The sequence below is a fragment of the Sparus aurata genome, chromosome 1 (genome assembly GCF_900880675.1).
Source record: "Sparus aurata chromosome 1, fSpaAur1.1, whole genome shotgun sequence".
Lineage (NCBI taxonomy): Eukaryota > Metazoa > Chordata > Actinopteri > Spariformes > Sparidae > Sparus > Sparus aurata.
Window position 1 is genome coordinate 34324265 of NC_044187.1, and position 15404 is coordinate 34339668.

The 15404-nt window shown below is 41.2% G+C and overlaps 1 protein-coding gene across 2 annotated transcripts; it reads right to left on the minus strand.

Annotated features, from left to right (window-relative positions):
* Positions 1 to 542: 542 nt before the first annotated feature.
* On the minus strand, positions 543 to 14994 carry LOC115579552 (uncharacterized). 2 transcript variants are annotated; one of them, XR_003983680.1, is made up of 11 exons: positions 14570 to 14994; positions 14407 to 14485; positions 13432 to 13794; positions 11912 to 12025; positions 11695 to 11809; positions 11108 to 11217; positions 10875 to 11011; positions 9195 to 10759; positions 6887 to 6988; positions 6145 to 6223; positions 543 to 1770 (listed from the first exon to the last, which is right to left on the minus strand). XR_003983680.1 is itself a non-coding variant. In XM_030413107.1 (11 exons), exons 1-10 carry the CDS (start codon positions 14650 to 14652, stop codon positions 6081 to 6083), a joined length of 2697 nt encoding a protein of 898 aa, XP_030268967.1. In that variant the 5' UTR covers positions 14653 to 14994; the 3' UTR covers positions 543 to 1770; positions 6039 to 6080. The 2 variants fall into 2 exon arrangements, 1 of the variants encoding a protein (XP_030268967.1); XM_030413107.1 differs by lacking the exon at positions 6145 to 6223 and adding an exon at positions 6039 to 6109.
* Between the last annotated feature and the right edge of the window lie 410 nt (positions 14995 to 15404).

Consider the following 15404-nt stretch of genomic DNA (forward strand, 5'->3'; position numbering starts at 1 on the left):
GTGCCCGAGCCTTCAGCTGCTCGGCACCCAGACTATGGAACTCTCTCCCCCCACACATAAGACAGTCAGACTCCATCACAACATTCAAATCCAAACTCAAAACCCACCTGTTCAAACTGGCATACTCACTCTGACTGGTCACTGTGCACTACACCTTTCTTTTCCTTTTTTATATCAATGTTTGTTTTTAATATTCTGTGATACTATGTGGTGATATTACTCTGTGATTTTATGCTTTTATCCTATGTAAGGTGACCTTGGGTGACTTGAAAGGCGCCACCAAACAAATAAAATGTATTATTATTATTATTATTAGACACAGTGACAAGACATGTCAAACCATGTGGTGTTGTACAACCTGTTATGGTCAACAGCAGGGGGCGCAATAACACAGAAAAAAGCCTGAGTGATGATAAATATTCCAAGTTCCTTGTTTTAAATCTATATATTTAAATTGTTTCAGAACAATGTGTTTTCAGGCAAAAATTCAAGGTCTTGTCACAAACTGGCTCAATGACTGCAACAAGAGTCCCGGCAAGAAATGCATTTAAAACAAGTAATTTATTAAAATTAAGGTCAACAAAAATGGACAATTGAGTGTGTAAATCAACAATGTCAGCTGTGAAAGCAGTGCATGGAGGCCTGTTTAATGTGCTAGGAGATGATGACGGAACAAAACAAAACAAAGAAAGTAATGCAGGGTGGATGAAAGGTGAAGGAAGGGAAAAACAGAGTACAAGAAATGGGCCAGTTTTTGCAGCCCCAGAGCCCAGGTGAGCTTCAACAACTGTTGCCAGTTCCACAGCAAGCGATTGTCAGTTGAGGTTGGACAGGTGAGGTATTATCCTGGGTCCTAAATCTTCTTTTTCTTCCTAGATCCATTCGAACTGACACAATATTTTTGATGTACATTGAAAACAAATAAGAATCGCCATCAAGTGATTTTGACAATTCAGAGGGAATTTTTTTTGCAGTTTATCTATGCAGCATCACTAAAGAACATTTTACTCTTTCGCTATATGTAACATAGATCAGTGTTTTGGGAGGTTATTTTTTTTACAACAAAAGAACAATGACTTTGATGTATATATACCTGAAATATGTTAAAGGTGCAGTCTGTAAGAATTTTGGGTCCAAACTTTAAAAAATGAACAAAGCTAACCAGCTCCTGTGCTAGTGGTGTAACACCAACACACTCCTAGTAGTCCTGCTAGCTGTAAAGCTAACAGTAGCTACAGTCATGGATGTATAAATAGCATACAGTTAGCAGTAGTTAGCAGTTACTCTGGTGTTATGCCTGGGCATTTGTTGGGAGTATACATTTAAGGTGACTAATTCCGACATCTGCACCTTATCATTTTCCAAAATGTATGACAGTGCCCAAAATGGAAGTAAGAAAAATTGCACCACAACCAAAAAATAAAAATCAATCCAGATTATAAGTCTGATTACACACAAATAGTCATTACCAAATTAAAGTCCTGAGTCTTAAAAAGGTCCTTGAGTGGTGTGGCGTTGGCATTCCCATTCACACATGTTGCTTCCTCTGATGTGTTCTTCAGTCTTGGTTGGGTGTCATGCTGCATCAGTGGCACAGCTGGTAAGTTTTGGGTGCCGGAGTCTCTGACCTGAGGTTCCATTGTTCCCGGACAGCTGAGGGTTGAACATCCTGTTGCCTCCAAAGAAATTTGAGGAGTCCAAAGAAAAGGCTGGTGCTGTCTTGAGTCTGCACCTGACTGCTCAGTGGACTGTTTGCAGGGAATCTTGATTCTAAGGATCCAATGACAGGCAATAAAAGAAAAACAGCAGAAAGGCACAAAGTTATCAGCTTTCAAACACTAACCGTAAGGATACAACAGAACCACAGAGCTGAAAGCTAGAAAGCCCCCAATGGAAATTCATAGAGTCAACCCAACAGCATGCAGTATGAGTTCAAACTATAAAGCTGGCAAGCATTTTCTTATCTCCAACAAATCCATGAAAAGACCAAAATCAACAAATGATCTTACTAACAAGTATTCTGTGCCATGTAGCTTCATTTTTGTCAAAAAGCTTCAGAGAGCACACAGTGGGCCAAATGATTGATGCTCTATAATTACAATGAGGCCAGGCACTGTAGTTAAAAATCAATTCTACATACACTGATCACCAGTACATTTTTACTAGTGCATCAAATCTGTATTAATCCACCGTTGAGAACAGTCCCCAGTAAATCCACCTGCAATGCATTTACTCCTATTTGACTAACATTTGCTAAATCCTCCAGTGCCTAACTACTTTAGAAAAAACTGCACCTTACATAACCAGCAAGTGACGGAGTATAACTTTCCACAGCATATGTCCTAATTGGAATACATGTTCAGCAGTGATAATATAAATGAATAAATCAATATACCTAATACATTAAAATAAGTAAGTAAATCGCTATGTACATGATCCAAGATCACATAAAACAAATTTTTTGTTAATTCTGAGCTGTATTAAGGTATAGCAACCATTTCATTCAATACTTGGTAAATTTATCCATACAGAGTTTCTGGGAGAAACACTCGCACCTTTCAAACTGTGCACCCAAACTTCCAATAAAAACTCTCCCTGGCTGAACAAGCAAACCTTCCAGGTCAGTAGAGAGTTCCAAGAAAATGGAGCGCAAGTGGAAATCCTGGAAATGACAGGTGTTCAACCAAATCCTTAAAAGTCGTCTGAAGGATTAAAATGCTGCAGTTAAATTTCCAGCAACTACCTATGTGCTATGTGAGGGAAATCCTCTAATGTCCCTCTATTATTTTGATATGTTGTTCATGCATATGAAACCCAACAAATATATCAACATTAATGGTAAAAGGGTAAAATTTTGTGTTTGTAGGCTTTCACTATGTGTTCTGTCCAATGACAGCCATCTGGTTGCAGATTAAGAATGGATGCATTGTATATGGTACGATGTATTGTGAGAGCTAACAATTAGGAACTCAATTAAGGAGTTTATCCTGGAGGAGGTTGATAAAGCATTTTCCTGTGTATAAGTTTGATGACCTTAAAGTTGTAGTCTGTAACAATTTTTGAAAAAAAAAACACCGTCTGCTGGTCCACCCAGTGGCCCTAATTTGGTCTGCAAGAATCCACTGCCCCCGAAACAACACAACCAATCAGAGCCAAAGGAAGTTTCTGAGAAGTGTCAATAATGTTTGTGCATATGCTGCTGGCAGCCCTCCTCCCTTGCGCAGTGCATACTCAGCAGTGCCCCTCCCTCACACAGCCCCTGCTCTCACCTGGTCAGATAGGTTCAAGCTCAAGCCCAAACTGTAAACTATGGCGGAGAGGCAACAGAGCATTAAAATGCCCCATCATTGCCCACGTCAAGGCAAAGAAATAAGAAGACTGACAAAGAAAAGCACTGTAAAAACCGGACCGTGCCAGAAAGAAAACGGATAAATATCACAGCGTCACTTCAGAGGTGGAGGGAACTGCAGGATTTCTAAGGACTCAAGAGCGACACAGAGTTGGCCGCTTTTCTGCTGGACAAGTAAGGACCCCTGCTCGATATATGTTTCATTCTATTTTTTAACCACGAGGCTATGGTGCTGGCGGTTACAGTGATATTTGCAAGAGCGCATATCCCTTCACGATGTTGCAGTTAAATCTAGCTTGTTAGCTTGTATGCCAACTCCAGTGTTTAGCTTTGTCTTTATGGCTACTGGTTAGCAAAAGTGTCTTTAGAGAGACCAGGCAGTTATATAACGTTGGTCTGTGCTCAGTACGCTCTGAAGTGGTTTACTTGGTTTAGAGAAATAACTTTACTCATGCTTCAGAAAGGCAGCATGGTGATGATGATTACCTGAATGATCAGCTTGTAACTATGTCTACCGCGATGTGAGGAATATTGTTTGTTTCTTAGGATATCTACAGTGATCTGCATGAGGCGCTCATCATTGTGATTAAGTTGTATTGATCAGAAATAGGCTTATGTTGTTGTTGTTATTTTGAATGCGCCATCTTGGTTATCTGTCGTCCTCCGTTACCATGGTGACAAGCCTGCTCGTGCACAGCAGGCTCCTCTGTGGGAGGGGCTTGGAAGGCAGGGCTGCAGCAGCAGAGAGGAAGAAGGAGGGAGCTGGGAGCTGTATCATTCAAATACTCTAGCAAAGTCCACTTCTCTCAAAACTCCAGACTGCAGCTTTAAGTTGAGTTATTGTTGACATGTATAGGACGCTGTATGAGTATCCTGAGGAGGATATGGAGATGATTAGAATGATGTCTGGAGTGAGATCATATGTAATCTTGTTACTATGTTACAGTTGTGTGTACTGTCTACGTTTTTTATAATAGCTGAAGAAAGACATTTCCATTACATGCACTAAAGTCATTCTGTCCTCTATTGACACGCTCCCCCTGGGTGATAACTTACAGAAACACAACATTCAATTCCATCGTATGCCGATGACACACAACTATATCTTCCCATCAAACCAAATAACCAAACCTCCCTCCAAACCCTTCACAGCTACTTAGCAGACATCAAAAACTGAATGGCAAAACTGCTTTCACAGTCAGAGCTCTTTAACTATTGAATGCCCTGCTTGAAGAGATAAGTTGTGCTGAATCAGTGATCCATTTTAAAACACTTCTTAAAACGTATTTATAACAGCTTGAGGACGATTTTAGTTTTTTTTTTATTAATCCAGATTTTTCTTATTTCATGGGAGTGTGTCACACCGTCTGCTGTTTATATTTATAGATATGATTTCCACTGCATTAGTTTGCTTTTCTGTATGTAAAGCACTTTGTAAATCTGTTTTTAAAAAGCTGGCATATAAAAAAAGTTATTATCATCATTTTTTTTGTTATCGTTATACTACTATTATTATATAATGTGAGCAATTCTGCTGGGTCAAAAATATACATAAAGTAATTTTGATATTTGGTTAAATGTTCCTTGTTCATTTTCAACTCATGTAGGGGCTTTTGCCAGCCATCCTAACAAGTAGTCCTCTGGCTGAAGTTTTAAAGTCTGTGTAAAGCAAATTCAGCCATTTTCTAATAAACACATTAAAAAGGTCATAAATGTATTACCTTAAAACATGTAAAATGCCATTCAACCATTTAAAATTTAATTGTGGAGCAAGGCTCACAAACTGTGTTTCCAAATTTCTGTCTTCAGGATTTAATGGGCGGGTCGGAAATCATGGCCGCGTTGCGTAATGCGGCCATGATTTGCATAAACCCGGCCCTGCTGCGGAAGCGGTATAAATACATTCAGCGCATTAGCTTCAGTGGCTTTTCCGCTCACTCTGGAGTCTCGGCTAGCATCTCTTACATAGTTTGCAGCTAGCTAACCAGTCAACCAGTCAGCTAACCAGTCATGTCTCCTCCACGTTCTCTGTTCGCTTATTTAAGTTTCCTATGGACGACAACGTAAGGAAATGGTGGATCGATTTTGTCAAGAGGAGCTACTGTGGACAGTTCAAAATCACCACCAACACCCATCTCTGCAGTGTCCACATTACCCCCGATAGTTACAGCAACTGTCACCAGGTAAATGGATTTCTGAAGAGTCCACTGACGCTGGTCAGTGGGCCGAACTGACCCTCTCCGTCCTCCGTGCCCAGCCTGTAAGACTTCACTATTCTAGTATTCGTGGCTGCGTCTAATGGAAGTCAAACAAGTCCTATTAAAATGGGCCCAGATAACTCATAAGCTGTCGTCAATCAGGATCACTCAGAAGTTAAGAGGCCATGCAAAAAAAACATTTGACACAGTTTTTAATAATCACCAAAATTGATCGTTCAATTTGATGTAAGTATATTTTTGATCCACCATATTTGGTCACATTTTTAGAAATATTACTACTGCTACTGCTGCTGCTGCTACTACTACTACTACTAGTCATTACTGAACCAAATAATATGGATGTTTTTCTGTAACAAAGCATGTCAATGTGTTCCACTCATTCCACCACAGAAAAATGAGAGCTGTAGAAAACATTAAAATTTCAGACTGCTTTGACAAACATGTAAACTGTTGACAATGACTGTATCTACCTTGAACTTATTCTTCTGCTGTTGCTTCACAAAGACACACCTTTAGCTGCTTTTGTCCTTCTCTTCAATTCCTTAAATAAAATCATATGAATAAAAAAAAGATTACCGTCAATTCTGCCAGGGTGACATTTCATACATCAACACAGAGAGCCAACGTCACGCCCTTTCCTGTGGACTTCATGGAACTTCATGGGACGTCATTTCGGAAAGAACGGAATAGTGATCAATGGGGAGAGACAGCTAATTTTTTTTATCCCTTTTGAGTTGTGCCATGAGACATCACATTTTCCTTTTAAAAGACAATTTTCCAAGTCAAGAATGTCGCAGTCAGTCGTAACTAAAGATAAATACCATCTAGTTTTGTGTTTAACCACTCAGTGAGTCACATCGTCTTTCTCAACACAAGTTACCAACACCAACATGGGTGCCGCCTTGGCACAGAAAAGGTACTTAAAAAAGATGTAGTAATACATCTGGCCATACTTAGTTATGTGATGAAACAGTCTGTTGGTTCTGTGAGCGAGCTGACATTATGGGACCAGCTCACGATGTTTAAGTTGTGGGTTTTGGTGCTGCCATCGTTGGATGTTTATTCATTATAATACCGTATTTTCACAGTCTTTCATTCCATTAGTTTTAAGACAAACCGCAAATTTCTTGACTTGGAAAATTATCTTTTAAGTTGACAAAAATATGTGTAACTTTGGGCACAATTGAGCCGGATCAAAAGATTATTTGCCTTTTCTCAGTTCTGTGCCATACAAATTCATTTGGAAAATAAGGTCCCATGAGGGAAACTGGAAGGGGCTCTCTATCATATAAATTTTAGGACTGAACGAACAGCATACCCGACGTTACACTGTCTTGATGCTCTCCGTCCTGATGGTATGGGCTCAGGGACAGAAACAGAGTCTTCAGAACTGAATTTGCAGCTGTTGTTCCTGCAGATCCTACAATATCAACAAGACATTAACAACATTATTTACAGCGACTACAAAAAGTTTTCACCCCCTTGGATGTTTTCCTTCCCTTTCCTTTTTATTGCTTTTATTAATGTGATCATAGTCAACATCTTTTTTTTCACGTGAACTTACACAAAGAAATGCATGTTAAAGTGAAAAGATTTCTGCAAAATAATGTCAATAAATTGAAAATATATAATGGGAAATAAGTGACTGCATGAATATTCAAGTGACAGACCCAATTCAGCAACGAATTAGTACTTTCAGTCTGACAATTAGTGATATGGAGATCACCTGAGTGCAGTGAATGTGTCTCAAGTGATTGTAGTATAATGACACCTGTGATGGACACAAAAACATGAGTGAATGTGCAAGAAGGAGAACAGTGAGGGCGGCCATAAAAATACTCCTATGAGAGTTAAAACCTTCAGCAGCTGAGCTGGGAGAGTCTCTACATGCTGTTGGATTTGTTCGCTGGGTTCTTCACTGGTCAAAACTTTGGGTGAACTCAGGTGGAGATCTAATGACCTTTGGTCAACAGTGGCTTTCTCTTATCCACTCTCCCACAAAGGCACATGGGAGACTCTAAGGTCAAATGGAAGATGTGTTTTTGGTCTGATAAGACTAAAATTGAGCTTCTTGGCCATCAGATTAGACACCATGTTTGGCAGACACTAAACACTGCACAGCATTACAAACACTCCATCCTGTGGGTTGTAAAAGATATAGGGTAAAATAAACACAACAGCGTATTGGAAGATCCTCCAGGACAACCTGATTCAGTCTGCAAGAGGAACTATGACTTGGGAGAAGATTAATTTTACAGCAAGACAATGACCTGAAGCAAGAAGTGAAAGCTGCACAGAAAAGGTTTTAAGCCCACAAGGTGAATGTTCTGGAGTGGCTGAGTCAAAGTCCAGACCTCAATCCAACAGAGAATTTGTGGCTAGATATGAAAAGGGCTGTTCACACCTGATCCTGCTGAAACCTGACAGAGCTAGAGCAGTTTTGCAAAGAAGAATGCAGTAAAATTTCAGTGCCCAGATGTGCAGTCCTGATTGACTATCCAAACAGACTCAGTGCTGTGATTGCATCCAAAGGTGCATCTCGTAAATACTGATTTGACAGGGATGAATACTTATTCAATCCCTTATTTTACAACATGTACACTACCAGTCAAAAGTTTGGACACACCTTCTCATTTAATAGTTTTTTCCTTTATTTTCATGATTATTTACATTGTAGATTCTCACTGAGGGCATCATAACTACGAATGAACACATATGTACTAAACAAAACCAAAAAAGTGTGAAATAATTCAAAACATGTATCATATTTTAGATTCCTCAAAGTAGCCACCTTTTGCTTCGCTGACAGCGCTGCAAACCCTTGGCCCAAGTACAGTCGCAAAAACCATCAAGCGCTACGACGAAACTGCCTCACATGAGGACCGCCCCAGGACAGGAAGACCAAGAGTCACCTCTGCTGCTGAGGATAAGTTCATCTGAGTCACCAGCCTCAGAAACCGCAAGTTGACAGCACGTCAGATCAGAGCCCCGATGAATGCAACACAGAGTTCTAGTAGCAGACACATCTCTACATGGACTGTTCAGAGGAGACTGCGCAAATCAGGCCTTTATGGTCAAATAGCTGCTAAAAAACCACTACTAAGGAAAAGCAACAAGCAGAAGAGATTTGTTTGGGCCAAGAAACACAAGGAATGGACATTAGACCCGTGCTCAGCAAAACCATTTCAGGTGACAACCTCATGAAGCTCATGGAGAGAATGCCAAGAGTGTGCAAAGCAGTAATCAAAGCAAAGGGTGGCTATTTTGAAGAATCTAAAATATACAACATGTTTTGAGTTATTTCACACTTTTTTGTTCACGACATAATTCCATATGTCTTCATTCATAGTTTTCATGCCTTCAGTGAAAATCTACGATGTAAATAGTCATGAAAACAAGGAAAAAACATTAAATGAGAAGGTGTGTCCAAACTTTGACTGGTAGTGTATTTTTAATTAACTGACATTACTTTGTAGAAATCAGTTTTCACTTTGACATTGAAGAGTTTTTGTTGGTAAATTATTGTTAAAAAAAACAACAACAACAACATCCATTCATAAAAGCAACATAATGGGAAAACGTATAATGGGGATATTATTATTGGTAAGAAGTATGTGGCATCCCACCTTTGTGTCGATGAGCTGTGGTTGAAGATGGACTGTCACCACTACAAGCTGGACTGCAGACAGGAGTCCCCCGCTGTTTCACAGGTTGATTTATATGCCCAGTTGAACCATCTTTTCCCATTTCAGCATCAGAGGAGAAATCGGGGGATCTTGGTGTATGAGAGACTGGGTATTGGAGAGGTTCCTCTACATTACTAGCTTTTTGTTTGGAGTCTTGTGAAAGAGATGCATCAACAAGTGAGCGGACTGACTGTTTGGAACTGGAACTACTCTTTGAATAATCGGGTTGGGACTGCACACATGGGAGAGGAGCAGCACTGAGAGGAGCAGCAAAAAGGCTGAGAAACGGTCTGGCAGAGGCTTTGTCAGGTTCAAGTGCAGTTTTAAGATGAGCACCTCTGCTATCTGAAGTCTGTGGAGCAGTACAAGAAGGTTGAATTAAGTCATGGCAACAGGAGGAACTTGTTCCACAATTGTCTATAGGTTGTGGAGCGTCAGTGATGGGGCTTGCGAAAAGGCTACGATAGGGAGTTTTCGTGGTCTTTTTACATCCAACTGACGAATCGCCACAATGCACCATTTTCCTGCTGCACTCTGCTTTGGTCTCAGTTGAATGATGCTGTTTTGAGCCAAGGTTGCGACCAGATTGTGTGTCTTTAGAGTGCATATAGATCTTCGTGGGTTGTTTTGGTGCTAAGTAATGACTGACTGAGATTGCAGAATCATTTGACTTAATGGGGCCTGACGAGGGACAAAAAGGCTTGAAAGATCCTTGTGAATCTGATACCAGACCAGAGAGGTGTGGCCTCAACTGTGCAGGATGTTTGGAAGAGGAGATCTGACTAGAGGGCCCTGAAGGAAGTACACCTTCACCTTTGCAGGTTCCAGAGTATGTAATATCTGTAGACAACAACTCCGACTTGACTTCTTGAAAGGCTGTTTGAGCAGCTTGTTTCCTGTTGTCCCCATAGGCCACAGTAGAATTAGGGAGGGTCTCTGACACCTGACTGGTGTGCACTTGGAGAGATGGCAGGCTTTTGAACAATCTTTCCTTGGATTTGTTGGTTTCTTTTCTGGTATTAACAGAACTCAATACCTCCTTAACAAGAGTTTCTGAGCTTAGATGAGCATCAGTGATCTCTTCAAAGTGAGTTTTGGGGGTAAAGGATGCAAATTGTGCGGTAGGAGGGATAGGTTTGTCACCGAAGGAAGAATGTTCCACTGATTTCCAAGACCTGAGAACAGCATCGACAGAGTACGGAACTTTGCTTTGGTTTGCAGAGCCTGTCATGCAATCGGACGTAGAGAGAGAGGTGGGTCCTTGACTTCTTGGAGTTGTTAAGAATCTCGAGAAAGGTTTGGATAGTTGAGGTCCAAGCACTGCTTCAACTGAATAACACACTGGCTCTTCCTGAGTCAGGTTAGTTGATGGAGGGCTTTGGGGTTGGTCAGCATCCGATGCATGCGGTGGAACGGCCTCCACCACGTCATTTACCACCTCCTCAGGTTGACATAAGGGGGCTTCCTGCTCAGCATTGGTGTCTCCACTTCTGTAAAAGTTTGGCCTGAAAAATACATCAGGTGAAAGGGAAAATCCCAAATGTCAAACCCAAATGTCATTTATGAGATAAAACCTTATTCAAGCATCACAATGGCAGGTTTAAGTTTGTATGTGCACACCTGAGTGGTTGCTTAAACATATCGGGGGTTGTAGTTGCTTCTATAATGTTGGACTCGTCTGTGTCAGCCGGCTGTCCTCTGGACTCCTGTTCAGCTTTTTTTGCAAGTTCATGGAGGTCACTTTCCCGTTTTAATGACTGCATAGAGAGGGAATGAGGCACATGCGAAATCAGCACACAGAAATCCACAACAATGTTTAGAAATGTTCCATCGCGGTACTTTTTCGTACACACCTCATCCAAGAGTTTGCTAGTGAGTTCATTGAGCATCTCATGGGAAAACCTGCAATCTTCTCCATGACAACATTTCCCTTTCCTATGGAAGAACCTGCAGGGGAAGGACTGTGCAGCGCAGTAAAGGAAGTACTAGATATTTTAACGGCTTCCCACCTTCTCACAAATAGCAGCACAATACTCATCACTGCAATCATTAGCGCTTTTCACACAGAGACTCTGGATTATCGGTAAAGGGAATGTGTTGTGATAGAGATCCTGACCCACCATATGCATCCTGGAAAGAGACAACGTTATGTTTTCTGCTCTAAATTACATAATTTCATAATCACCATCGGTAAACAGGACACTGTCTGACTCTCATTCGCAGGGAGGGAATGCTGTTTTCTGGGGCGAAGTTCACTGAAGTCTCAGTCGGGAGGGTTGACTGTGTCAATGATCTTTTTCATGACAGTAACTACAACAACACAACAGTGGAGGGAGACAAATACACGGTGCTAACGATTCCCACACTGAAAGGGCAGCCTGAATGGGTCAAGTGTATGATAGAAAGATGTGCCGATTATTGCTTTTTGACCAAAGGATATTGTGCATGTATGGGCAGCTGTCTCCCTTTGAGCAGAATCCCTGGACATAGAATTTGCACAGTTCTTTGATGAGATTGTTGTAACCCTGAACATGCTCCAGTTGGCAGTCGTCACCCTGTGTACAAGAAAGGGATGGGAGCAATGTTAGGACAACACAGAGGGAGTTATAACAGCATTCAATAAAATTGGCCGATATATAATACTAAATATGACTCACCTTGATGCACCTTCCATAAAGGAAATGTCGACAAAGTGACCGCCCATCCACGACTATAACATTCTGGTCCTTGAACTCCTGTGTCATGAACCTCGTACGCTTCTCTTGGAACTCCTAAGAGAAGATGAGCATGTTAATGATATTACTAAACTTTTTTTAATTTATACATTCTAAAATAAAGATTTTGAGTGCCCCTGAACCAATTTGTTGTGGCATTCTGAGCTTTGGTTAGGGGCAGTTAGGATTTAGGGAGATCTCTTGGCAGGAATGTAACAATATATCTAGAATTATGCATTTATTAGTTTAATTTCACCTGAAACTAACTTTTTATTTCCAGTAGCCCAGAGCAGACAGACCAAACACTGGCACTATAGAGGGCCTTTCACGTTTTGCTTTTTCAGCGACTGCCAGAGGTTCTCCCACATGCTTGGAAGGGAAAGATAAGGGGATGGCTATTCAGTTGGTGGCAATCTGCAACCTCAATGCTAGATGCAAGTAAACCCACACATGCTGGATCTCCTGGTGAATTGATTCGTGTAAATTGGAGTGTCTTATGTCGGGTGTTAGTGTGGGGATTGCCTTTAGGCTTTTTAATTTAGAGAATAATCTAAAAATGGCAGCCGTGAAAAACTGGGTAAGCTCCATCAAATCCTCCAACGCTGAAAGGGCACAGGCTGGACAATGACTACAAATGGGGGATCATTCTAACTATTTTCAGCAGTCTAAAATAATGAATCATTTATGTGTGGGCCATATGCGAGTGGATTGTGACATGACGTGAAAAATGAGACCATCTCCATCTCTCTCAGTTGCCTATACCAGCCTGTGGACGATTTGTTTAGGTTGTTTATTGCTGCTGGACTGTGGATTTCCTTGTGGTTGGGTTTTTCTCAACGGTCCAAAGGATGTGACTTTCTCTCAAACTTTCTCCAGTTCCTCATCTCGGTGCCTCTCTCTCGCTAACATTAGCTTAGAAATGGAGTCCTATAACAAGCACCCATCTCCTCCTAAAATTGATCATCAACTCAAGTAAGTGCAGGAAACCTGAAAGAAAGTCAGTGTGTTCCGCTCTCAGTATTTTTGAAGGCTCTAACTGAATCTCTTTAGTTTCTCTCATCCTGTTTGCATTCTCAAACATCTGCTGTACTTTCCTGGTCCACCGTGTTCACTTCCAGCTGTTTCGAGGGTCACGTTTAGATACTGCTGGTGAAAACACAACGTTTCCTGTAATGCTGCTTCATAATAAAAGCTTCTGAACGACTAAACAACAGAGGGCTTTTGTTGTGAAGAAGTTATAGTAAAACGCGTCCATATAACTGTGAGCATCAGACATAGGTCAGAACTTGGCATCGTCACTTCATTTCTGGTCCTGTTTTCATAATATATGCAACATGATTGATCTGAACGCAGCTTCTGCGACAACGGCAGATTTCTTTCATTCAAACTGCAACAGATCATTTGCTGATGGTGGATGACATCTGTCCTGACAGGTACAGCTAAGTGTCATACCTCAAACTTACCTGTTTATAATTTTCACGTTTCCTGCCCTCTCCATGTTTTCTCAAAGTAGGTCCAGAATGATGGCCTGCACCTCTATAGGCAGGCCTACCTCGACCCCTTTGTTGATGCTGAGTTCTGCGCCCCTCCGTCTTCTTATTCTGCTCTTGTTGCTTGTTCACATTACGGTTACTTCTAGTTTGGTACGTCTGACCTTTGTGACTCATGTTAACGTGGTCAGCTTGATTTCTGTGATGTCTCAGTTCTTTGGTGAAGCCAGCACCTTGATGTTCACTGTCAGTGGTATGCACACGGTAGTGTTTGGCCTCGGACTCATCTTCTGTAGCATTATAAGTTCTGGTTGTCTGGGCTCGGTAACATCGCTTCTGCGGAAAGAAAAACGCATTCAAAGTCAAACGCCGAGGAAAGTCTATAAATACGAATCCATGTTGTGCAGGCATGCAGCGCAAAACAAGAATGCACTGATAAAGAATTTCAACTGAACAAAGACAAAGTGTCCCAAACACATCTTCCTTATTGACTGCCATAAGCCTATCAGCAAATACGATAATAACCAATGGCAGTGGTCAATGCGCGTCTGCTGCGTCACATCGATTCTGTGCCGACACATTCATGAGCTATTGGTGCGTAGTATCCCTGCCACTTGTTAAGTAGTGAAACATGAAAATCACTGACTAGGTGATTAGTGCTCTTTCAAAATGAGCGTAATGAAGGGCTGAAGGACACTGTTCAATATTTTTGAATATATTGAAGAGTCAAGGTTCTAGGTTAAATTACCCACAGACCTCACTTTGTAATCTGACTGACATAAACATGTACGCTACAGTCGCAGAAAACTTGTGAGTATCCTGTTCTGAAGCTGGTTGTCCTTTTGGTCAGTTAGCCCAGTGGATTTCTTACAGAACCTCTGAGGCCACTTTTAAATATGTGATGCTCATTTTATGATGTAATAATGTCAACATTAAGGTAACACTCACCTTTGTGTAAGGGCCAGTCTGCTCACCCTGGGGCCCCCTCTTTCTGTCATTGCCTCCATTGCCATCGTCAGTCCCTTTACTGCAGAACAAAAAGGGGAGACTAATGAATATGTAGATTTCAAAAGACCTGCTCCATCAAACAACCTAATCCATCGTTAAATACCTGCGTGTGAAGGCTCGGTGACCAGGGCTACTGACTTCCTCTGCGGCAGCAGACAGTCTTGTGAACAACGTAGCGAAAGACATTTTATTTCACTTGTCATTGGTTCATTGTTTCTCCTTGTGTAAAAACTAGCACCGCGCTCATAACCGAGGATGTGACCACTCACATGTACAGCTACAACAAACTTTCCAACAGCCCTCTGCCCACAAGGGATGCTCGAAATGATAAAGTCTCCTTCGCGCACATGAAAGTCTTCTAAATGGATTATCTATCCTAACCTGCTTCTCTGCCAGGGCCTGACTCGCCCACACAAATTGCTCTGAGTTGTAGTCCAGTGGTTCACATGGATCCGTTACACAAATGTAACGTTTTTGCACTCATGATTCCGTCGATTGATGCTTCTTCCGGGTTTGCGACAAACGTCACCTCCCTGGACTCTACCATATAAGGACGGAGGGGGAGGAGACATGGGTCAGTTCAACTGTGAAAAAGATTGTGAAAAACTATTTAAAGTCAACAAAAGCACGTGTGAATTGCAACATCAGTAAATAGAATAAAGTAAATACTTACGTGTATAAATGAAACAGTATAACACGTGGATATACTGACACGTGGCGCCATCTAGCAGCAAAGTTTTGTATTGTCTGGTTTATTTGGTGACGTCATGTATTAACATGTCTTCTTCTACATTAACAAAAATTCACATGTTGTCGCAGCAACTATCTCTGTTGCTGATTTCCTGAAATGAAGGTTTCATTTTAATCCTACTCAGCATCCATAAAATGTATGTACCATTTATTTGGGTTTTTTTGTTTTGTTTTTTTAAACTCATGTC

Bases quoted from the DNA above. Each gene is read 5' to 3' on its own strand.
- LOC115579552 (XM_030413107.1), bottom strand. From the start codon at position 14,652: ATGTCTTTCGCTACGTTGTTCACAAGACTGTCTGCTGCCGCAGAGGAA. The intron at 11,012-11,107 runs GTGTGTACGAAA...CTCTCTATGCAG, and splicing joins CTAGCAAACTCTTGGATGAG to TCATTAAAACGGGAAAGTGA. The intron at 6,989-9,194 runs GTGGGATGCCAC...TTGATATTGTAG, and splicing joins CACAGCTCATCGACACAAAG to GATCTGCAGGAACAACAGCT.